General features: G+C 47.5%; 1 protein-coding gene across 5 annotated transcripts in view; it reads right to left on the reverse strand.

Moving 5' to 3' along the window:
- Window positions 1–24676, reverse strand: part of DDAH2 (dimethylarginine dimethylaminohydrolase 2) — a 45472-nt gene extending 20796 nt beyond the window's left edge. The window contains exons 1-2 of one of the 5 annotated variants that reach the window (XM_033917151.1): window positions 23806–24676; window positions 21077–21534 (exon numbers count right to left, since the gene is read on the reverse strand). In XM_033917151.1, the coding sequence (XP_033773042.1) occupies window positions 21077–21376 (300 nt within the window). In that variant the 5' untranslated portion in view covers window positions 21377–21534; window positions 23806–24676. Of the gene's footprint in view, window positions 1–21076; window positions 21535–21653; window positions 21674–21975; window positions 22052–22960; window positions 22983–23805 lie in introns of those variants that run through there. The other 4 variants (XM_033917147.1, XM_033917149.1, XM_033917148.1 and 1 more) reach the window with 4 other exon arrangements.
- Between the last annotated feature and the right edge of the window lie 534 nt (window positions 24677–25210).

Here is a 25210-nt window from a genome sequence, read left to right on the forward strand (position 1 = left end):
GACGCTGGTGCGACAGTGGCTTGGGGGTTGCTGCTCACGCCAGGAATAATTACAGAGGTACAGAGGAAGGGAAGTGGCATACGCACGGCGGGGATGGGGGAAACGGAGAGGAGGACAGTTGCCTGCGTCCTCACCAAGATGGCGCACAGGGCAGATCGCGCTCCCGCCCCCTTGCTAAGCTACCGAATCCAGGTCTTACGGACCTGGCAGAAACCCAAACAGCGGCGACGCTCTTGTGCTAAAGAGATCGGAAGTGGGAATTGAACCCGGGGCCCCTGGCTTACAGACCGCTACCGTGACCACAAGGCTACTACCGAAGATGGCGTCCAAACCCCTCTCCCGCCCATCATAACACAGCCATGAGGTCATTGAAGTTTTTGTTACCGTCCTCTTTCTATTTAGAGATCCTGTGGGTCTAACTCGCAGATTTCTGGATCCTAGCAACGTCTGTCTTCACCTCCATCCCCCGGGAGAGTATTCCAGGCATCCACCACCCTCTCCATAGAAAGTATTTTCTGACGTTACTCCTAAGCCTGCAACCTCAATTCATGTCCTCTGGCATTCACAGTTAAAAAAAAAAAAAAAATACACCAGCACAGAATAAAATACCAATAAAACCACCCACCAGCCAGCTTGTGCCCTAAAATTAGTCATCCAACCAAATCCATTCAAGTACCAACAGTTTCAGGAAACAGAGAGCACTTCAAACCTTTCCAAAGTCTTAAAACAAGGCAACTCCTTCTGCAGCGGAGCAAGTAATGAATTCCAGATATGCATCTGTGCTGTGGTCAATTCCACCTGCAGACGTGAAAATCACTAGCAAAATTAGTCCCAGTTTAACCCTAAAATCAAGAACATGACAGTACAACAGCTCCCTGCAGCTCATGACCTTAAAAATAAAACGATGTAACGCTTACAAAACAGGCCAAAAAAAATCTTATCAGGTTTAAGCTACTACTACTAATGCTATTTATCGTTTCTATAGCTCTGAAAGGCGGTCCCTGCTCTGAAGAGCTTACAATCTGATTTGGACGGACGGATAGGACATTTCAGGGTTGGGGAGATTCTGATAGAGAAAATGATAATATGGGTATAGGTATCTGAACGCAGCGAGTGGCAGTTGAAAGCAGCTTCAAAAAAGTGGGCTTTTAGTTTGGATTTGAATGCTGCTGGAGACGGGAGCATGACGGATTGATTCAGGCAGCCTGTTCCAGGCAAACGGCGCGGCATGAAAGAAGGGACGGAGTCTGGAGCTGGCAGCGGAGGAGAAGGGTATGCATCTTAGGTTGCCTCGCTGCAGGGTTCTGCGCCATCTGAAGAGGATGCAACGCGGCCCTGGATAGGGTTACCAGATTTACTCGGCCATGTCCGGGCGTCCGGATGGCTTTTCAAAACCCGGCACTTTAGTCCGGGCTTTGAAAAGTTTCCAGCTGAGGACGGCGTCAGGAGGGAATCTGCGCGTGCCACTCAAATGACGTCACGCGCATATGCGCGATATCAGTCACGTCACACCCGCGCAAATGCCCTCCCTACGTGGCTCTAAGCACAATAACAGGTTGAGGGGATGGGGTGGGGGCTATGTGTCCAGATTTTAGCAAAATCTGGGAACTCTAAATATAGAAACATAGAAAAAAGCAGCAGAAAAGGGCTATAGCCCACCAAGTCTGCCCATTCCAAGTATCCCCTCCCCTGAATTTACTCCCTTAAAGATCCCACGTGAGTATCCCATTTTCTCTTAAAATCCGTCACGCTGCTGGCCTTTATCACCTGGAGTGGGAGTCTGTTTCTATAACCATAAAGCCCTATGACCTCACAATACAGATGTAAAGAGCTTTAGCCAATAGGAAGAGGAGATGCAAATGTTAAGAGCCTTAGCCAATAGGAAGAGGAGATGCAAATGTTAAGAGCCTTAGCCAATAGGGAGAGGAGGAGATAGTGGATGCTGTGGCCATTTGGCCTTTATCTGCCATCATAGAAACATAGAAACATAGAAAAAAGCAGCAGAAAAGGGCTATAGCCCACCAAGTCTGCCCATTCCAAGTATCCCCTCCCCTGAATTTACTCCCTTAAAGATCCCACGTGAGTATCCCATTTTCTCTTAAAATCCGTCACGCTGCTGGCCTTTATCACCTGGAGTGGGAGTCTGTTTCTATAACCATAAAGCCCTATGACCTCACAATGCAGATGTAAAGAGCTTTAGCCAATAGGAAGAGGAGATGCAAATGTTAAGAGCCTTAGCCAATAGGGAGAGGAGGAGATAGTGGATGCTGTGGCCATTTGGCCTTTATCTGCCATCATAGAAACATAGAAAAAAGCAGCAGAAAAGGGCTATAGCCCACCAAGTCTGCCCATTCCAAGTATCCCCTCCCCTGAATTTACTCCCTTAAAGATCCCACGTGAGTATCCCATTTTCTCTTAAAATCCGTCACGCTGCTGGCCTTTATCACCTGGAGTGGGAGTCTGTTTCTATAACCATAAAGCCCTATGACCTCACAATGCAGATGTAAAGAGCTTTAGCCAATAGGAAGAGGAGATGCAAATGTTAAGAGCCTTAGCCAATAGGAAGAGGAGATGCAAATGTTAAGAGCCTTAGCCAATAGGGAGAGGAGGAGATAGTGGATGCTGTGGCCATTTGGCCTTTATCTGCCATCATAGAAACATAGAAACATAGAAAAAAGCAGCAGAAAAGGGCTATAGCCCACCAAGTCTGCCCATTCCAAGTATCCCCTCCCCTGAATTTACTCCCTTAAAGATCCCACGTGAGTATCCCATTTTCTCTTAAAATCCGTCACGCTGCTGGCCTTTATCACCTGGAGTGGGAGTCTGTTTCTATAACCATAAAGCCCTATGACCTCACAATGCAGATGTAAAGAGCTTTAGCCAATAGGAAGAGGAGATGCAAATGTTAAGAGCCTTAGCCAATAGGGAGAGGAGGAGATAGTGGATGCTGTGGCCATTTGGCCTTTATCTGCCATCATAGAAACATAGAAAAAAGCAGCAGAAAAGGGCTATAGCCCACCAAGTCTGCCCATTCCAAGTATCCCCTCCCCTGAATTTACTCCCTTAAAGATCCCACGTGAGTATCCCATTTTCTCTTAAAATCCGTCACGCTGCTGGCCTTTATCACCTGGAGTGGGAGTCTGTTTCTATAACCATAAAGCCCTATGACCTCACAATGCAGATGTAAAGAGCTTTAGCCAATAGGAAGAGGAGATGCAAATGTTAAGAGCCTTAGCCAATAGGAAGAGGAGATGCAAATGTTAAGAGCCTTAGCCAATAGGGAGAGGAGGAGATAGTGGATGCTGTGGCCATTTGGCCTTTATCTGCCATCATAGAAACATAGAAACATAGAAAAAAGCAGCAGAAAAGGGCTATAGCCCACCAAGTCTGCCCATTCCAAGTATCCCCTCCCCTGAATTTACTCCCTTAAAGATCCCACGTGAGTATCCCATTTTCTCTTAAAATCCGTCACGCTGCTGGCCTTTATCACCTGGAGTGGGAGTCTGTTTCTATAACCATAAAGCCCTATGACCTCACAATGCAGATGTAAAGAGCTTTAGCCAATAGGAAGAGGAGATGCAAATGTTAAGAGCCTTAGCCAATAGGAAGAGGAGATGCAAATGTTAAGAGCCTTAGCCAATAGGGAGAGGAGGAGATAGTGGATGCTGTGGCCATTTGGCCTTTATCTGCCATCATAGAAACATAGAAACATAGAAAAAAGCAGCAGAAAAGGGCTATAGCCCACCAAGTCTGCCCATTCCAAGTATCCCCTCCCCTGAATTTACTCCCTTAAAGATCCCACGTGAGTATCCCATTTTCTCTTAAAATCCGTCACGCTGCTGGCCTTTATCACCTGGAGTGGGAGTCTGTTTCTATAACCATAAAGCCCTATGACCTCACAATGCAGATGTAAAGAGCTTTAGCCAATAGGAAGAGGAGATGCAAATGTTAAGAGCCTTAGCCAATAGGGAGAGGAGGAGATAGTGGATGCTGTGGCCATTTGGCCTTTATCTGCCATCATAGAAACATAGAAAAAAGCAGCAGAAAAGGGCTATAGCCCACCAAGTCTGCCCATTCCAAGTATCCCCTCCCCTGAATTTACTCCCTTAAAGATCCCACGTGAGTATCCCATTTTCTCTTAAAATCCGTCACGCTGCTGGCCTTTATCACCTGGAGTGGGAGTCTGTTCCAATGATCCACTACTCTTTCGGTGAAGAAGTACTTCCTGGAGTCGCCATGAAACTTCCCTCCCCTGATTTTCAGCGGATGCCCTCTGGTGGTCGAGGGTCCCATGAGCCAGAAGATATCATCTTCTGACTCGATGTGTCCCGTGATGTACTTATATGTTTCAATCATATCTCCCCGTTCTCTTCTTTCCTCAAGTGAGTACAGCCGCAATTTTTTTAGTCTTTCTTCATACGTGAGATCCTTGAGCCCCAAGACCATCCTGGTGGCCGTTCGCTGAACCGACTCGATCCTCAGCACGTCCTTTCGGTAGTGTGGTCTCCAAAACTGAACACAATACTCCAAGTGAGGCCTCACCATGGCTCTGTACAACGGCATCATAACTTCAGGTGCATCACAATAATCCAGTGGTCTCAAAAGCACAGTTACTTACCGTAACAGGTGTTATCCAGGGACAGCAGGCAGATATTCTTAACACATGGGTGACGTCACCGACGGAGCCCTCGGTACGGACCTTTTTAACTAGAAGTTTCTAGTTGGCCGCACCGCGCGTGCGCGAGTGCCTTCCCGCCCGACGGAGGAGTGCGTGGTCCCCAGTTAGGATAAGCCAGCTAAGAAGCCAACCCGGGGAGGTGGGTGGGACGTAAGAATATCTGCCTGCTGTCCCTGGATAACACCTGTTACGGTAAGTAACTGTGCTTTATCCCAGGACAAGCAGGCAGCATATTCTTAACACATGGGTGACCTCCAAGCTAACAAAGAGGGAGGTGGGATGGTTGGCCATTATGAAAATAAAGTTTGTAACACAGATTGGCCGAAGTGTCCATCCCGTCTGGAGAACGCATCCAGACAGTAGTGAGTAGTGAACGTGTGAACTGAGGACCAAGTGGCCGCCTTGCAGATTTCCTCGATGGGCGTGGAACGGAGGAAAGCTACAGAAGCAGCCATAGCTCGGACTCTGTGGGCCGTGACAGCTCCTTCCAGTGAGAGACCGGCCCGAGCATAGCAGAATGCAATACAGGCAGCAAGCCAATTTGAAAGTGAACGTTTGGAGACAGGACGACCCAAACGGTTGGGATCGAACGACAAAAATAGCTGAGGGGATGTACGGTGAGCTCTGGTACGATCAAGGTAGTAAGCAAGGGCACGCTTACAGTCCAGCGTGTGCAACGCCTGTTCTCCAGGGTGCGAGTGAGGCTTAGGGAAGAAGACGGGGAGCACAATGGACTGGTTGAGGTGAAAAGCTGAGACCACCTTGGGAAGGAATTTAGGGTGGGTACGCAGAACAACCTTGTCATGGTGAAAAACAGTGAACGGTGGGTCGGCAACCAGTGCATGCAGTTCGCTAACCCTCCTGGCAGAGGTGATGGCAATCAGGAAAAGCACCTTCCAGGTAAGGAGCCTAAGCGAAGTTGTGGCAAGAGGCTCGAATGGAGGTTTCATGAGAGCTGAGAGTACCACATTCAGGTCCCAGACGACTGGAGGAGGCTTGAGGGGCGGTTTGATATTGAAGAGCCCTCTCATAAATCTGGAAAACCAGAGGATGAGCCGTGAGGGGTTTTCCGAGAATGGGCTCATGAAACGCAGTGATGGCACTGAGGTGGACTCTGATGGAGGTAGTTTTGAGGCCAGCATTGGACAGCGAGAGCAAATATTCCAATACAGTTTCCACCGCTAAGGAGGTGGGTTCCTGATGATGCCGGAGACACCACGAGGAGAATCTGGTCCATTTCTGATGGTAACATTGGAGGGTGGCCGGCTTCCTGGAGGCGTCCAAGATGAGGCGGACCGGCTGAGATAGGTTCTCTGGAGAGGTCAGCCCGAGAGAAACCAAGCTGTCAGGTGGAGCGAAGACAGATTGGGATGCAGTAGAGACTGATGCCGCTGCGTAAGTAGAGTAGGAAACACAGGAAGAGGAATGGGTTCCCTGGAGCTGAGTTGGAGCAGGAGTGAGAACCAGTGTTGGCGAGGCCACCGAGGTGCGATAAGAATCATGGTGGCGTTGTCCTTGCGGAGTTTGGACAAGGTCCGCAACATCAGAGGAAGTGGAGGGAAGGCATACAGGAACCGATCCCTCCAATCGAGCAGGAATGCATCCGGAGCCAGACGGTGAGGAGAGAAGAGTCTGGAACAGAATTGGGGCAGCTGATGATTGTGAGGTGCTGCAAAGAGGTCTACCTGCGGAGTGCCCCATCGAGCAAAGATGGAGAGCAGAGTCGGAGGGTCCAACGTCCACTCGTGAGGTTGAAGGATGCGGCTGAGATTGTCGGCCAGAGAGTTCTGTTCGCCCTGGATATAGACCGCCCTGAGAAAGAGATTGCGGTCCGTGGCCCAGGTCCAGATGCGCAGAGCCTCCAAACAAAGGGGGCGAGATCCGGTGCCGCCTTGCTTGTTTATGTAGTACATGGCGACTTGATTGTCTGTGCACAGGAGGAGGACTTGAGGACAGAGGAGATGTTGGAAAGCCTTGAGGGCGTAGAACATGGCTCTGAGTTCCAGGAAATTGATGTGATGACGACGCTCCTGTGGGGTCCAAAGTCCCTGGGTGCGTAGATCTCCTAGGTGAGCTCCCCACGCATAGGGGGACACATCTGTGGTGATGATCATAGAGTGAGGGGGCAGATGAAAAAGCAGACCCCTGGAAAGATTTGAGGAGTTCAACCACCATTGGAGAGATTGCTGAAGAGATGATGTCACAGAGATGGGATGAGAAAGAAGATCCGTAGTCTGTGACCATTGGTTGGCGAGAGTCCACTGAGGCGTACGAAGGTGGAGACGTGCCAGAGGAAGGACATGCACCGTCGAGGCCATGTGACCCAGGAGGACCATCATCTGTCGGGCAGGAATGGAGGGATGCATGAGCACCTGACGGCAGAGATGGAGCAGGGTCCGCTGGCGATCGGAGGGGAGAAAGGCCCTCATTAGCGTGGTGTCCAGAACTGCTCCAATGAATTGAAGTCGCTGGGTGGGAAGCAGATGCGACTTGGGGTAGTTGATCTCGAACCCCAGGAGGTGGACGAGAGAGATGGTGTGATGAGTAGCTTGTAGCACAAGTTGAGATGAAGGTGCTTTCACCAACCAATCGTCCAAGTAGGGGAACACCTGGAGGTTGTGAGACCTGAGGAAGGCCGCTACCACTATAAGGCACTTGGTGAAGACCCTGGGTGAGGAAGCGAGGCCGAACGGTAGCACCTTGTACTGATAGTGGTGGTGCAGTACCTGGAACCGCAGGTAGCGGCGAGAATTCTGATTGATGGAGATGTGAGTGTAGGCCTCTTTGAGGTCCAGGGAACATAGCCAGTCGTGATGAGAAAGAAGAGGGTAGAGCGTGGCAAGGGAGAGCATTCTGAACTTCTCCTTGACCAGACATTTGTTGAGGTCCCTGAGATCGAGAATGGGACGGAGGTCTCCCGTCTTTTTGGGTACCAGGAAGTAGCGGGAGTAGAATCCCTGACCCCTTTGATCTTGAGGTACTTCTTCGATGGCATTGAGGAGGAGGAGGGATTGAACCTCCCTCAGGAGGAGGGGGGTTTGGGATGAGTGTGAAGCAGACTCTACGGGAGGGTTGTCCGATGGAAGAGTCTGGAAGTTGAGAGAGTAGCCGTGGCGGATGATGTTGAGGACCCACTGGTCCGACGTGATGACTTCCCAACGGCTGGAGAAAATGGTGAGACGACCCCCGATAGGCTGTGGAAGAGGTAGCGAGGGTGGATGACTGGCTATGCCCTGGAGAGAAGAGTCAAAAGGGCTGAGATTGTTTAGCAGGCTGAGGAGGCTTAGAGGGTTGAGTGGCCTGAGATCGAGCCTGGGCATGGTGCTGCTGTTGACGGGGTCGCCGAGGTTGATGGGGAGGCGGATTGAGTGGCCTGGCTGAGAACCTGCGCTGATAAGATGATTGAGGTCGATAAGGACGGGCAGGCGGAGCCTTCTTTTTCGGCTTGATCAGGGTGTCCCACCTGGTCTCATGGGCAGAGAGTTTCTGGGTGGTGGAATCCAGCGACTCTCCAAAAAGTTCATCCCCGAGACAGGGGGCGTTGGCCAGACGATCCTGGTGGTTGATGTCCAGGTCGGAGACTCTGAGCCAGGCTAAGCGACGCATGGCTACGGCCATGGCAGAGGCCCGAGAGGTGAGCTCGAAGGAGTCGTATATCGAGCGGACCATATACTTGCGCAATTGGAGAAGGCCAGAGATGTGTTGTTGGAATAGCGGGACCTTGCGCTCAGGTAGGTACTTCTGGAGGGCAGACAGTTGTTGGACCAAATGTTTCAGATAGAAAGAAAAATGGAAGGAATAGTTGTTTGCCCTGTTGGCAAGCATGGCATTCTGGTAAAGCCTCTTGCCAAACTTGTCCATGGTCTTACCTTCTCTGCCAGGAGGGGTAGAGGCATAGACACTGGAGCCCTGAGTCTTTTTTAAGGTGGATTCAACCAGAAGGGACTCATGGGGCAATTGAGATTTGTCGAATCCAGGAATAGGGATGACACGGTAAAGGTTGTCCAGTTTACGGGGGGCTCCCGGTACCGTGAGGGGATTCTCCAAGTTTTTGTAAAACGTTTCCCGCAGGATGTCATGCACGGGAAGCTTGAGGAACTCCTTAGGAGGTTGCTCAAAGTCTAAAGCCTCTAGAAAGGCTTGAGACTTTTTTGAGTCAGATTCTAGGGGAAGGGACAGGGCAGCAGACATTTCTCTCAGAAATTTAGAAAATGAGGACTGCTCTGGTTTAGAGGTGGCATCGGGTGCCGATGGTTCCTCATCAGATGAGGAGGGATCCTCCTCGGTACCGAGAGGAGTTTCCTCCCATAAGTCAGGGTCCCTGACCTCTGGTGCATGTCGAGACACCGGGGTGGAGGGCGCGGTATGGCGAGTTTTGGACAAAGACTTTCCTGAGCGCACCGAAACGGTACCAGGAGAGGACGACCGGCGTCGATCCCGGTCCCGGGAAGAATGCCGTACCGCCTGGTGCCGAGGAGGATCCAATGTGGCATGGGAATGAACCACCGGATCGACATGGAGTTGTTCGGCCGAAAGGATCGGCATGGAGGTGTTTACAGGTACCGAAGGGTTGGACACCGGGGGCTCGGTACGGGGCTCGGGCCGGTCTGGTACCGGAAGGAGCGGTGCCAGGATAGTGGGCAACAGGTGTTCAAGTTGTTGCTGTAACTGTTCCTGGAGTTGAGCTTTTAAGATGGCCGAGATACGGTCATCTAGGGGTGGCATCGGAACCGCTTTCTTTTTCTTCGGTTCCTTGGATGCCGCTCCACGCCCCGGCGATGAGGAGGCCGATGACGAGGCACTCACCGAGATCGGGGCGGAGCGTTTGCGGGACCGGTGCGATGCCGGTAGGGACGGTGTCGCCACCGTAGCTGGAGGGCGCTCGAGGGAAGAGGAAGGCTTCTTAGCCGGCTTACCTGGCGCCAGCGACGCCGATGTGGGGTCGGTCGGTGTCGAGGTCGACGGTGCTGATTTTTGAGGTACCGCCGTTGAAGTTGAGGAGTCCATCGCCGACTCGGTGCCGAAGAGAAGAGTTTGTTGAATTCTTCGGTTTTTAAGGGTTCTCTTTTGAAGAGTGGCACAGCGGGTGCAGGAGTCCGCCCGATGCTCCGGACCCAGACACTGCAAGCACCAATTGTGTGGGTCAGTGATGGAGATCGGGCGTGCACACCGCTGGCACTTCTTAAAACCGACCTGCGGGGGCATGAAGGGGAAGATAGCCTCCGCAAAATCGAAGCCCGAGGCCTGTATAATGGCAACAGGCCCCGCCGGGGCAAAAACGAAAAAAAGGGGAAAAAAGCAAAGTTTTGTTTTTTTTTGGCAAATCAAAGTAAAATAAACCCGAAGGTAAAGAAAGAAAAATAAGGAAAAAAAGCGCGAGCGGGAAGGCAAAAAGTGGTTTCAACGGCCGTTGAAAAAACACACGCGTCTTCTTCGCTCCGCGGAAACGAAGAAACTGGGGACCACGCACTCCTCCGTCGGGCGGGAAGGCACTCGCGCACGCGCGGTGCGGCCAACTAGAAACTTCTAGTTAAAAAGGTCCGTACCGAGGGCTCCGTCGGTGACGTCACCCATGTGTTAAGAATATGCTGCCTGCTTGTCCTGGGATAACTTGCGGCCTGCCAGGTACTATTTTGAGGCCCTCGGTATGTTTATCATAATCACAAAAGAAAAATAAAACAGTTTCTTGATCATATGTCTCTTTAGCTATAAATGACAATATTATTATTAGGACTTAGCCAAAAGGAAAGATTTATAAACTATAAAGAGATTTACCTCATGCAAAATTGTCATTTCTTTAATAAGACATTAACTATTTTTTTTCTGAGGCCCTCCAAGTACCTACAAATCCAAAATGTGGCCCTGCAAAGGGTTGGAGTTGGAGACCACTGCAATAATCTAAGCCTCTAAACACTGCTGTTTGGAGCAGTGTCAAAAGGTCGGTGAGTGGTACCTCTCTCAACCACCACAGTAATTGAAGCATCTAAAAACTGAGCCAACCACTGCTCAGGGCTGAATCCAACTTGCGGTGCTGGGATCCTAAATTCCCACCTCTGTATCTATCCCAAGGTACAGGTTACAACCAACCTGTAAAAACTTGGGTCTTAGCATAATGCGACACCATCCAAATAAAATAGCCATGCAACACTTTCTATGGTACAGAGATTTGAAAAAGTTATAGAGCAGACCACTTGGCATTTAGGGCACCGCAACTCATCACTGAGCTATAGTCACATGAGCAGGCTTCATCCTGCCTAGGGGCTTCTTCCCAAAGATTCACAGGGAAACTTGCCAAGGCCCCTGTAAGGTTAATCAGGCCTTCAAGGTCTCATAACCCTCTCCCGGTGTTGCCATGGCTACCAGTTTGGAAGCCATCTTAACTCCTCCCAAGGCCTGCTTTTTCACTTGGGGAAAGCTTAACTTTTTTTTTTACAGGCTCACCAGCGTTCAAAACAAAAGTGCAGATTAAAATCCCTCCAGAGTCTCTCAATTCCGAAATACTTCAGACAACTGCCGTACAATTTGCAGGCTGCACTGCACTATTACAAGTGTTAAGACTTCACAGCCACTGTGGCCCCAGTTCATTTAATATAATTGCTGACAGTTTAAAACACAGTGTGGTGGGAAAGAATAGAGGGACAAATACTGGAACAGTTAACTTGGTGGTGGCTGCAAGACAAGAGGGAGATGCAGCGGCTTAACTGAGTGTACACATGGATGAACTGAGTGTTTGCCCCTCCTTGCACTGTCCCCCCGGGGTATCCAAGGCAGTACTCTAAGTTGGAATCCATAAGGTATGCACTCTGGTTGAAATCTGTTACAGTCAGCAAATCTGAGAAGCGCTGGCTTCCTGCCACTCCCAGGCCCCGGGGACACTCTATGGAGAGCGGAGTAATGCACACTCAAGAATGCCAAGTTATCCAGTTCCAGGCTGGAGACTTTTAGCCAGTCCTGGTTTTGAACTTACACCGTACCAGAGTGAAATTTACCACACCAAGGCATTTGAAGAAGATTGAAGGCCAAAGAGTGAGATTTTTCAGATCTTCCAGGGTATAAATCTAGAAGAACATAAGAATAGCTTTACTGGTTCAAACCAATGGTCCATCTGGCCCAGTATCCCGTCTTCACGGAGGCCAATCCAAGTCACAAGTACCTGGCAAAAAAAACAAATTGTAGCAGCATTCCATGCCACCGATCTGGGGCAAGCAGTGGCTTCTCCCATGTCTGTCTCAACAGCAGTTTATGGACTTTTCCTCCAGGAACCTGTCCTACATTAACCGCTTGCAAATGAACCAAGGCAGTATTAAAATGATTATAGAAAATTGTTGACCTTTTGCATTTTTGTTTTCCTTTGTTCCACCTGGTTTGCCTGATCTTTGTATACTTTTCTCTGGATGAGATGTTCTTGGAAGGAGGACCCTGGGGGGGTGGGGTTTATTTATTTTGGGGTGGGGTATGTTGGGATAGGGGGGCCTTCTTTTATGCAGGGACGGGTTTTCTTATCCAAAATGCTGAGCTTGTTAATACTTGATTTGTTACTTGTCTGATGGTTTTGTTGAGCTCAATAAAATATATTTGAACAAAAAAAAAATAAAAAATGATTATAGACAAAGTGAGGAGCAATTTGGGTAAATTTGTTTGAGTTAAAATCGTCTTTCACCCAGTAGTTATAGTAAGCACTTAGGTTTCAAAGCACAAGTACTTGTAGTCAAGGGGAAGCAGTTGGCAGGTGTACCCAGATTTCTTCCTACTGGCTGGATCACTTAGTTAACTTCCCCTAAGGCTTCTCTTGAAAACACTGATCAAGATCAATGCACTGGAACTGAAGCTCTAAAGAGTGAGAAACAGGGCTGAAAGAGAGTGAGAGAGTAAGAGTGTGATGCAGTGGTTAAATCTACAGCCTCTGTACCCCGAAAGTGTGGGTTCAAATCCATGCTGTTCCTCGTGACCCTGGGCAAGTCACTTAATCCCCCCCATTGCCCCCAGGAACATTAGGGAACAGACAGGACAGACAGAGAAAAATGCTCGAGTATCTGAATTCCCCTGGGAGAAGGGGTATAGAAAATTGAAAAAAATAAATAAGTGTGAAAAGTTTCAGCCTCTGATAACCAGAGTTGGTATTGTGACATCATAATGCCTCATTCCACCAATGCCTAAGAGCCAACCTCATCAGTGATGTCACAATGGCTTGAATTGTCCTATACTTGACTCAAATTGTACTACATTTTGACTTCTAGAGTGGCACAGTGGTTAAAGCTACAGCCTCATCACCCTGAGGTTGTGGGTTCAAACCCACACTGTGACCCTGGGCAAGTCACTTAATCCCCCCATTGCCCCAAGGACATTAAATAGAGCGCGAGCCCACCAAGACAGACAGAAAAATGCTCGAGTACCCGAATAAATTCATGTAAACTGGGAGAATGGTATAGAACCTCTGGGAGAATGGTATAGAAAGTCAAATGAGTGTGACACACTCCTAATGAGTGAGACTTAGCATCTTAGTATGGGATTTCAAGTACCTGATCCTACCCATTGAAATCAGAGCTGCAAGTCACACAATATACCAGGATAGGGTGGTCAGGACTAACGTCAGAAAGTTCTGTTTCGTACAACGAGTGGTGGGCACTTGGAATGCTCTCCCGGAGGAGGTTGTGATAGAGACTACTGTTCTGGGTTTCAAACGCAAGTTGGATGCATACCTTCTTGCTAATCATATTGAGGGATACGGGAAATCCGGGTCTCCATAAAGGAGTACCTCAATGGGCCGCCGCGTGTGCGGATCGCCGGACTAGATGGATCTGGGTCTGATCCGGAGAAGGCATTTCTTATGTTCTTATGTCAGAAATCCAGGTTTGTCACAAAATCTGCAGCCGGGAACTCGGAAGCTTGGCATGTCTGCACCATAGGTCCAACATGAGGAAAAAAGCCGCCCTAGAGTATGTTGTCTCCCCCCCCCACCCTTTTCGTCTGGTTATCTGCAATGAACGTGTGTGAGATTTGAATGCAAAATCTCACATTGTCAGGTCATCCACAAGGGACTATCAGACTGGCCAGTGCAGGACCAATTTGAGAAACACTGTCCAACCAGACAGGCTCCGATTAGATTAAGTTTTTTGTTGTTTTTTTTAATGGTAAAGTCCTTTTTAAGAGAAAACAGGAATGGAAGCTATTTTTTAAAAAACATAACCGCTAGAGCTACGGTGAGCACCCTTGGTACACAGAAGAGAAATGGGATTCATAAGTGTATATAGACTCTTATATTCAAGGGGGTGGGGGGTAGGAGGTGGCTTAAAGATTACGCATTGTAGGCATTTGCCTAGGGTGGCACCTTCAGGGGATGGCATAAAGCAGCTGCAATCCATCACATCAGTGTAATATATTATTTTACCAGCAGGGAGTGTTTACAAATGTTAAAGTATTGCATTCCTATTGGTTGGGTTCTTAACCAATGTACTGAAGAGTTCCTGTACATCATTTTGGTATGGGGAATGTGGAGTGGTGGGGAGGGGGGGAATTTTATAGCTGCTGTTGGCTTGGGGCTTTGTTATGCTGCCTTTTATGCTGTATTGTTGTGCATTATTTTTCAATAAATAAAAACTTTAACTTAAAAAAAAAAAAAGTTAAAGTATTTCCTCAGGTAAACAGTTTTTGGAAGTCACCTTCATGTATGCATGCGTATATAAAAAATGACGTTTAATTGTTAATACCACAATTCTGAGTTTTTACAGGGTTGTTCTAAGAGGGATAATCATGCTTGTCGTCAAGTTTATCAACATCAAGGGTGGGAGGCTCACAAGGCTGGAAAAAAATGGTTCAGATAAAATAAGATAGATGTTTATAAAATATTGAGTAGACTGGAACAGGTAAACTAGGACTATGGGACATGTATGGAAGTAATAAATTTAAAAACCAATCTGGAGAAAACATTTCTTCATTCGATGTCTAATTACACTCTGGAAATCATTGTCAGAGAGTGTGGTGAAAGCAGTTAGCTTAGCAGGGTTTTAAAAAGGTTTGAATATTTTCCTAAAAGAAAAGTCCATAAACCATTATTAAGATGGACTTACGAAAACGCACTGCTTATTTTTGGATAAGCAGACTAAAACCTGTTTTTTTTTTACTCATTTTGGAACTTGTCAAGTTCTTGTGACCTGGATTGGCCACTGGACTTGATGGAAACATAGAAATATGATGGCAGATAAAGGCCAAATGGCCCATCCAATCTGCCCATTCGCAATAACCACTGTCTCTTCCTCTCTCTGAGATCCCACATGCCTGTCCCAGTATAGCAACTCTTATGTCTGCCTATGGAACCCACTACCTTACCACCACCCTGTGCACATGGCAAATATACATTTCAATCAAATTACTAGTGCCCCCACATCTCTCTAAGAAGAAATCTGGCACCACAGAGCAGAGAGACACACCCCTTACACATGGGAGCCGGCAAACACCATAAACAAGCCGGGACAGCCATTCCAGGAAACACTGGAGATCATTACGCCACAGCTATCAGCTCAATGGAAAAAAAAAACCAAACACAAATCTTGATACAGATAGGAAACAAGCCGTTTGGCCTCTGCTCTATTTAACTGTTCCACCCCACCCATGATTTTACAAGATTTCTATCATATCCACTTGTCTTTTTTCCAAGCTCTACTGCCCTAATCCGTTTGGCCTCTCTTTGTAAGGGTTGTGATTTATTATGCTTCTCCGAATCTGTTCTAATTGCTCTACGTTCCTTCTTCAGATGCACCAGAGACCTAGAAAGACGCAGGAGACCGGTGCGCTACACTCTCCCTTCCGCACACAGATCTTGGAGTGGATGCCTTCCCCTAACCAAGTGGAGACAATAGAGGTTGGAGGGGAAGAAGTCTCAGTCACTTGCTCTTAAGAGCTAAAGGATATTTGTCAAAGCCTGACTCAAGACCTCTGCCAACTGTAGCTAAAACATAATCTCACTTTAAGATCTCAGATTTTGAAAAAAAACACACCTATCTCTGTGAGTATTATTGCTCAGTTAACACAGCACTTTATCTAAAACCTTGTTTCCACAACTTTACCTGCTTTGCCTGATTACCCTGCCCGGCTCGGCCTCCACAGCCAGGCGAGGGATGCACAAAGCGCTAAGGCGCAGGTCCAGTCGGTACATCCCTCGGCTAGGGAGTCACCCATATGTGGCTGACTCATCCTGCTTGTCCTAGGAGAAAGTGTAGTTACTTACCTGTAACGTAGGTTCTCCGTGGACAGAAGGATAGTCAGCCACACAACCTACCCGCCTCCCCATACGGCCGACCCGGCCACAGCTAGGAACATCCTGGGGATTAGGGGGAAGCAGGGGGAAATGGGTAGGGCTCGGGCATGCCCAGTGGGGCCCGGGCACTGCACGTGCTCAGAGAGATTAAAAAAAAAAATATCTCTGAGCTATTGGAGAGCTTATCCGCAAATTGGGAGCTGTTGGGACAACACCCATATGTGGCTGACTATCCTGCTGTCCACGGAGAACCTACGTTACAGGTAAGTAACTACACTTTTCAGTATCAGTCAGGTCGTCACCCAGTGAATGCCTCAAATCATAATGAAACAAACCCACCCGTGCTGTTTCTGGATGCTATGTTTTCTGATTGTTTCACTCATGGTTGTGTGTTCCTTTGCAGTTGTCAATAAAGATAATTTACAAAAAAAAAAAAAAAAAAGAAACAAACCCACCCACAAATATATATCACAATTATTACACTTCTCCCTCCATATTTGCTGTGATAGTGGATTCATAGAACCGCGAATAACTTTTTTATATGTTATTTGCTGTTTTCTATTAAAAACCATCGTGAATATGGTGAAACCGCGAACAACATGGCGGGAGACCTGGCCTGCTCCTGAAGGAGAGGCAAAACACGGTGAAGGAAGTGCCGGGAATCAGCGAGTTTCTCTGTACACGCTTGGAATCAGCGATTTCTCTACGCCAGCTGATGCAATTTGGGGGTGGGGGAGGAGCCAGCAAGCTAAAAACCGTGAATAATCGAAACCGCGAAATGCTGAAACCGCAAATACGGAGGGAGAAGTGTAGCTTACAACATCTTTATGTGTTCTGCAAATAGCCAACCCAAAAAAATAAACCCCTTGAAAAATAACGTCTGACAAGATTAATTTGGCCATAGAGCAGACTGAAGTACCCAGTAGAAATGGAAACACACAAACCTCTTAATTCTATGATCTACTGTGTGCATTTTTTTTTTTTATTTTTGCTTGCACTATGCAAAATTTACTTGTGCAGGATATAGAATGGAAATTATGCATACTTTATTAAGGCACCCTTTTATCAAGCTTTGCTAGAGGTTTATAGTGTGAGTGTTTTTTTTTAAATTTTTTTATTTTTTATTATGTGTCTAATTGTTGTTTCATAATTTTAATAATAAATTTTATATTATATTTGTGCCTAATAGGACCCCTGCCGAAGGTTTGTCCGAAACACGGACCGTGTCGGGTCCCTTGATTGGTAAAAGGGTTTGCATATAATTATTTTGTCAACTTTTTAAGAAACCTCATTTTTCAGTGCTTCTGCTTTTAGCATCTTGCTAAAAAAATTTCTGTTATTTTAACTTTTCGCTAAATTTAAAACTTGGATCCAGTAGGAGGACTTGAGCATAAATAGTTAAATAATGTTTCTTTATTGGATGTTAAATTACCTTATGATTATTTGTTATTATGACTATTGCTTTCTGTACAAGTGGTTAGCTTGATTTAAATTGAAAATGAATAAAGAAATAAAATTACAAAAAAAAAAAAAAATTATTATTATTTTGTCACAATAAATTTTGCCCACGTCTTGTACAGATCTGCAGTTTTGTTTTGTTTGCTTATAGTGTGAGCCGGCACGGTAAATGCTCCGACGCTCAGAATTCTTACGAGCGTTGGAGCACTTACCTCGCCGCCCCGCACTAAAAACCTCTAGCAAAGCTTGATAAAGGGATGGGGGGGGTAAATTAAGGCCCTTTTTTTACTAAGATGTGCTAAATGCTAATGCGTACATGTTAGTCTATGGACACGTTAGCGATTAGCGCATCTTAGTAAAAGAGGGGGAAGGTTTTAACTGGCATTAGCGGTCAGTAATTAGCTATAGTCAGCACTTCACTTGAAGAGGCGTGCATTAAAATGCCCTTAGTCGTGATCCGGTCACCTTAGCGTATCATTCCTTTAGCACACAAGTGTTAAGGGGTGTGGACGTACGAGGAGCATTAGCAGCTCAGGGGCGCACTAAGGTTACACTAGACCAGGGGTCTCAAAGTCCCTCCTTGAAGGCCGCAATCCAGTTGGGTTTTCAGGATTTCCTCAATGTGGCTTGGGGGGGGGGGCGGGGGCAGGAAGAGAAAAAGAAAGAAAGAGAGGGAGAGGGAAAATTTTGGGTTGGATAGTATTGCCTTATACTGAAGAGTACCAGTATGACTGTTTATGTTTTGGGGTGGGGATTTGGCTATCTGGTGTATTGGTTGTATTGTTTTGTGTTGTATTTGCCATTGTGAAAATTCAATAAAACTTGTTAAAATAAAAAAAAGAAAGAAAGAAAGGGTAGGGGGAAGGGAAAAGAAAGAAAGGGGCAGAGAGAGAAAGAAAGAAAGGAGAAGGGGCAGGGAGAGAGGAAGAAAAAGTTGGACTCGTAGAGGGACAGAGAGAGATGTTGGTTGGGGAATGGAATGAGGTCTGGAGGAGAGGAAGCATTCAGGAGGCAGAAAGAAAGAAATATTGGATTTACAGTCAGAAGAAGGAAGTGCAACCAGAGACTCATGAAATCACCAGACAGCAAAGGTAGGAAAAATGATTTTATTTTAAATTTAGTGATCAAAATGTGTCTGAATTTATATCTGCTGTCTATATCTATGCGCATGCACTGCTTTCAAGACATATTCATTGGGGAAATCCTGAAAACCCGATTGCGGCCCTCGAGGAGGGACTTTGAGATCCCTGCACTAAACAGTACTCCCCCGATATCCACGGGGGGTTCCGTTCCGCAAATACAGTTTTTCACGGGGGAGGCTGGAGAGGGCAGCGGGAGACGCAGGAGAGAGCAGCCGGAGCGTCGGCGAGTGAAGGAAATCGCTCGCTGTCTGCTCCGACCGCCTCTTCCTGTACTAAAGTCGGGCCTTACCAATCAGGAGCTGCGTGTCAAAGCAGGTACTCAAGCATTTTGCCTGGCGGGTTCACAATCTACCTAATGTACCTGGGGTAACGAAGGGATTCAGTGACTTGCCCAGGGTCACAATGAGCAGCGTGGGATTTGAACCTACAACCTCAGGGTGCCGAGGCTGTTGCTCTAACCACTAGGCCACTCCTTACCCTTATCATCTCTTGCCTAGACCAGTGTTTTTCAAACTTTTTACAGCTATGGACCGGCAGAAATAAAAGAATTATTCTGTGGACCGGCATCGGTCCGTGGACCAGCGGTTGAAGAACACTGGGCTAAGTTGTGGGCCAGACTCCGCCCATCTCTACCCAATCTCTACCCCAGACCCCGCCCCCATAATAGTACTAATTGCACCTTGTACGTCCCGTACCTCATCTGGAAGCCTTCCCTCTGACGTTGCCACGTCAGACAGAAGGCTTCCGGTTCAGGCGCAGGATGCCCGTAGGAGCCACTGCCCGTGGCTTTGTGCACCGAATCAGCGAGGAAGAGGGAGCTGGCTCGAAGATAACGCCGCATCGATCGCACCGTGGACCGGCGGTTGAAGAACACTGTTTTGGGCCTGATGCACGAGCTGGCCCTGTGGACCGGCACCGGTCCATGGACCGGCGGTTGAAGAACACTGGCCTAGACTACCGCAACTTGCTTCTCACAGGTCTTCCTCGTAACCATCTCTCTCCCCTTCAATCCATGACTTAAATTACGCTAGAGTCGCTAAGCTCGCGCCAACCCTCTAATCAAGTCACTTCACTGGCTGCTCCCCATCCATTTCTGCATACAATTCTCCTCCCCGGGAGTTCCATTCATAGGGCAAGTCTCTCTTATCTGTACCCTTCTCCTCTACTGCCAACTCCAGGCTTAAAGTTCCTTCTCTCTTGCTGCTCCACACCACTGCCCGAGTCAGTACATCAAGCTCCGTCCCAGGAAGTACTTACATCCAGGCCATCTTTTAGAGGTTGCTTTTAACTCCTTAATCCCCGCTCGTTTGTAAAGCACCCATGCCAGAGAAACTCCCTAATCCCAAACTTGTCCCGTTTGTCTATTTGATTAGACTGTAAGCTCTACTGAGCAGGGACTGTCTCTTGGAATGTTTTAATGCACGGCATTGTGTACTTCCAGCAGCGCTACAGAAATAAGTAGTCGTAGTAGCAATAATCAAAACTTGTACTTAGGACCCAGCATTTTAGCACCTAACTTTGGGCGACTTTTCTAGAACTACCCACGAGAAACCAGATTCTACGGAGCAGGAACAACGCGCCACCAGACTGGTGAATTTCTAGAGTCAACTGCGTGAATTTACTGCTGCTCGCTCTAAAGAAAAGGGGAATTTCCCACAATGTCTTCTTTGTAAGCTCCTCTAGCCATATCGGCTCTTGTTTGTAAGCGCTCTTCTTCATTGCAATCTGCTACCGCGGCTCTGCTGTAAACCCCCCATGCTTGTGCGGGCTCCTGTGCAATTGGAGATCGCCTTGAACCTTTATAGGCCCACAGCGATCCACAAAGGATGAAATATCTTGAGAATCAAAATTAGGAAGCACCGATTTCAAATTCTTGAACGCCCCCCAAATCTCCCTTACAGTGGCGTAGGAAGGGTGAGCGGCGCCCAGGGCGACGGAGCCCCTCCCCCGCCCCTTTATAACTTCTCCGGCGTGAGCAGCATGCCCACGTCGGCTCGCCCTTTGACGTCACTTCCTAGGCACGGGTCCCGGAAGGGACGTCAGAGAAAGCATCGATGCGGGCAACCTCGCGTCGGGGAAGTAAAAAAAAGTTTGACGGAAGGAAAGGGGCGTGCATGACGTTGCTACTCTTTGGGTTTTGGCCAGGTACTAGGGACCTGGATTGGCCACTGTAAGAACTGGCTACTGAGCTTGATGGACCTTTGGTCTATCCCAGTAAGGCTATTCTTATGTTCTTAGTTGAGGATGGTACTGTGACCTGCAACTCGCTTCTGTTCTGGCATACCCCTTCCTTTACTAGTACAGAAATTCTCCTGTCCTCCCCAAATCCCTTCCCATATTTAAAAAAAAATAAATAAATAAAAAAATCCATGAACTTTACTAGCTTTCTAAATCACATTTCTTGCTGGGCTGGAGCTTAAGCAACTTGAAGGTCACAACACACGAAAACAGCTGAACCACACTCTTCAAGGTCACTCAGGCAGCATGAGGCAGAGAGATCAGGGTCCCAAGTCTTCTCAACCCTCCCCTAGTCCTGCTCCTCACCTCCTTCCTGCGTGATGGAGACCAGGGGCGGGTGATGAGTGCCGTGTCCCCCTGCACCACTGCCACATCTTCCACCAGGGGTCCAGCGTGCATCTCCTCCTCCGTCGGGACCTCTACCACCTGCAGGCCCAGCTTCTGCCGTAGAATGCCGGCCAGCACCCCATACTGACGCTGCGCTTTGGCCAGGTCCACCGACTCCATGCCCTTCACCAGCATAGAATCGGGCATGTCGCCAAAGGATGACGGGACCGCCCTCACCAACGCATGTGTGTATTTGCCCAGGACACACATGCTAGCCATTTCCAAATGGGCTCGCTCGCCACGATCCCGGCCAAAAGACAAGTCCAATTGTTTCCTCAAGCAACAGCTGGAAACATCTGTTCCGCACAAGTCCTGCTTTTCACCTTATCTTTTCTAAATCGCTGGCTCCCGAAGTGGGTTCAGTCTTTGTGGGATTCCTAGCAAGAAAATAGTAAAAAAATAAATAAATAAATTAACAATTCACCACCACAAAACTTCAAAAGTTCTCCTAAAAAGCTATTCCATCCCCTTTGATTTTTAAAAGAAATTTCCTTACTAACTCCACACCCTTAGGTTGTTTTACTGTACTGTACTACCAGCTTTCTCCCTCCCATCCTGTTTGAAAACATGAAATCGTTTGCAGAAGCCATCCCAGCTCTCTCCGGTTTTCTAATGTCCAAAAAATTCAAAAGGGCACCGCCTCTTTAAAAACATACAAAGGAAAGCAGGGGGTTAAAACAAGAGGCACAAAATGCGCAACATAATAGGAAAAGTGGGGGGGGGGGGGGGACACAACCTTTTTTAGCCCCATAATCTCTACCATCCCTTGCAAAGCTAAACCAGAATTCCCCTCCTGCAAACTCTGAGCTTGCCAGTACCTCTTGCCTTCCTCCTTCCTCTAAGCAGGATCCTGAAGCAAAAATTTTCCCTGAATGTGCAGAATAGTGGGTGGGAGCATTAACGACCCAACCTTTGCCCCTGGAGCTCCCTCCTCGCTATTCAGAGAAGCCCTCCCCTCCCCAGCGCCTAAAATAATCCACACAAAGTGATCTGTGAGGCATGAAAGATTCAGGGTCTACATCTTTGGAGAGAGATTTTTCTATTGAGAAAAATAAAATCACAGCCTGGTAGAAACTCATGGGGTTGTTTTGGGTTTGGTTTTGGGTTTTTTTTTTTTGGGGGGGGGGTGAAGGGACATGAAACGAGGGTCTTCGAGGGAGGGAGGAATACTCCAGAGGCGTTTGCAAAACTCACTGTCATTAGATTCTGCAAACTTACAAGCCCCTTCCTCCACCCTGTACCCCAGAAAGGTTTCATGCCAGCCTACTGGAAGTTTTAGGAACCGGATCTTCCTTGCAATGTTTTTTTTGGGGGGAGGGTGTGGTGGTGCATTTAGCAGAGAGAAAGACCTTGTGTCAAAATGCAAACAGGAGTCCAAGCCTACATCCCTCCTCCACCTCCCCCCCCCCCCCCCCACTCTCTCTCTCATATCTTCCCCAGGGTCTTCTCCTCTCCTCCTCCGAGGGAAGTCTATTGTTCTGGCCTTTATTATTTTGCTTGCTGCTATGCACTCATAAACCCAGCCACCCCTTTCCTTCCCTATAGCTATAAAGTTTACAGTTCCCTTGGAGGTCCCGTTGCCTCCAGTTTTCTTAAATGGGGAGGGGGGGTTATGGCTTTTTACCATTTTTCATAAAACCGAATCCCTTTTCCCTTTCAAAATCTTTGCCCCACCTGCACCAGGGAGGCAGCATACTTGCTCCAATCCTCGGCTAAAAAAATACATCCCATTTTCTTTCCTAAGCCGGATAAGGTATTGCCTTCAAAACCACCTCATTAAACCAGTAATGCGTTTAAACTTACCCTAGCATGCCAACCTCAAAACTCTCAACCCCTACTTCCTCCAAAGGGTTAAAAAAAAAAAAACCTCATTAGGTTTTCCAATTTCCTCAACCCCTACTTCCTCCAAAGGGTTAAAAAAAAAAAAAAAACTCATTAGGTTTTCCAATTTCCTCAACCCCAACTTCCTCCAAAGGGTTAAAAAAAAAACAAAACTCATTAGGTTTTCCAATTTCCTCAACCCCTACTTCCTCCAAAGGGTTACCAAAAAAAAAAAAAAAACAACTCATTAGGTTTTCCAAATTCCTCAACCCCAACTTCCTCCAAAGGGTTAAAAAAAAAAAAAAAAACTCATTAGGTTTTCCAATTTCCTCAACCCCTACTTCCTCCAAAGGGTTACAAAAAAAAAAACTCATTAGGTTTTCCAATTTCCTCAACCCCTACTTCCTCCAAAGGGTTAAAAAAAACCAACTCATTAGGTTTTCCAATTTCCTTGCTAAGTGCTTAGGTCTAGCGCAGGATCTTAGAACATGTCGATTTAAACTAGCCTCTAAATAAATCAATTAAAAAGTCACTTTTTTTTTCCCTTTCATAAACCGGAAAAGGGATGGATGGTTTTCCTCCTATTCTCCAGTTTCCTTCCTGCCCTTTCCACCCAATCCACCCTCGTTTTCCAAAATAAACATCCCAGAGTGCGCTTAATTTTGGAAGTTGAAATTTCATGATGCAAAGAAAAAATAAATAAATAAATAAAAAATTGCTTACAAAACCTGGGGTGAAACCCCACCCCCCTCCCCTTTTTCGGTGCACGTGCAATCCCTCCCTTGCAATTGTTGGGGGGGGGTATTTCCTGGGGAGAGGGTTGTTACCTTCAAATCTACTCAGATCTTTCGACCTGGGCAGCAGGAGCTAGTGTCCGATTTTCTTGCAGAGGTCGCGGGCTGCTTTGGCAAACTTAAAAGACATCTTTCTCACTTCCTCCTGCAAGATCCGAGCTTCCCCCCCCCCTCCCTCCCTTCCCCGATTTTGTCCTTTCAGGAGTCGAAGCCCGTCCAGACTCCCCTCCCGCTCCGTCTTTCTTCTTTTTTTCGCCTCCTTTGGAAAATTCTCCGAATTTCTTGCCAAGTGGGCGGAAAAGATTTGGATTTGGGGACCAGCTGGGATTCCAGGGTTGCGCGTCAGCCTTCCTTTGAAAATCCGGGACTAGTCCGGCTCTCTTTTGTGTGCCCGGTGCTACCTCGGCTGGAGCGAGCTCAGCCCACGTCTGAAGACAGCTAAAGCTTCGCTTTCATTGTGAAAGTCCTCCTGAGAATTAAAAATGGCTTATGGGAGGAGCCCTTTTGCCTTTAACCCTCTCTGAGCTTAGCTGGAGCTCCATTAAGGAGAAGGAACTAGGCGCAGGTTCTTGCAGGCTGCGCGGGGATTGAAAATAACAGAGGCTTGACTCGACTCTTTCAAAATTGGGAGGGCGCAGGGGCTGAAACGTTCGGGGTTTGGCTGCTGTAATACCCAGGCAGAGCTGCATGGGGCTGAAAAATTTCAGAGGAGACTCCAGGGCTGCACAATTCAGGAACAGAGAAGGGCTGAAAATACTGAGGGGAAATTCTAGCAAAATTCAGAAGTCTGAAAATACCAAAGATGTTTCTAGGGGGGGTGTAGGACATAGACGATGACGGCAGAAAAGGGCTACAGCCCATCAAGTCTGCCCACTCTGCTTACCCACCCCCTGTCTATGCCCTAACGACCCAATTTCCTTATCTTGACCCTCCCATTTATTCTTAAAGTCTGTCACGCTGTCTGCCTCGATCACCTGCACTGGAAGCTTGTTCCAATGATCAACCACTCTCTCCTCCTCTCCCTATTGGCTAAGGCTCTTAACATTTGCATCTCCTCTTCCTATAGGCTAAGGCTCTTTACACCTGCATTGTGATGTCATAGAACTTTCTGATTATAGAAACATGATGGCAGATAAAGGCCAAATGACCCATCATAGAAACATAGAAGATGACGGCAGAAAAGGGCTGCAGCCCATCAAGTCTGCCCACTCTGCTTACCCACCCCCTGACTATGCCCTAATGACCCAATTTCCTTATCTTGACCCTCGTAGAGATCCCACATGGGTATCCCATTTATTCTTAAAGTCTGGCACGCTGTCTGCCTCGATCACCTGCACTGGAAGCTTGTTCCAATGATCAACCACTCTCTCTGTGAAGAAATACTTTCTGGTGTCGCCATGAAATTTTCCGCCCCTGAGTTTGAGCAGGTGCCCTCTTG

This window comes from Geotrypetes seraphini, chromosome 12 (genome assembly GCF_902459505.1).
Source record: "Geotrypetes seraphini chromosome 12, aGeoSer1.1, whole genome shotgun sequence".
NCBI lineage: Eukaryota > Metazoa > Chordata > Amphibia > Gymnophiona > Dermophiidae > Geotrypetes > Geotrypetes seraphini.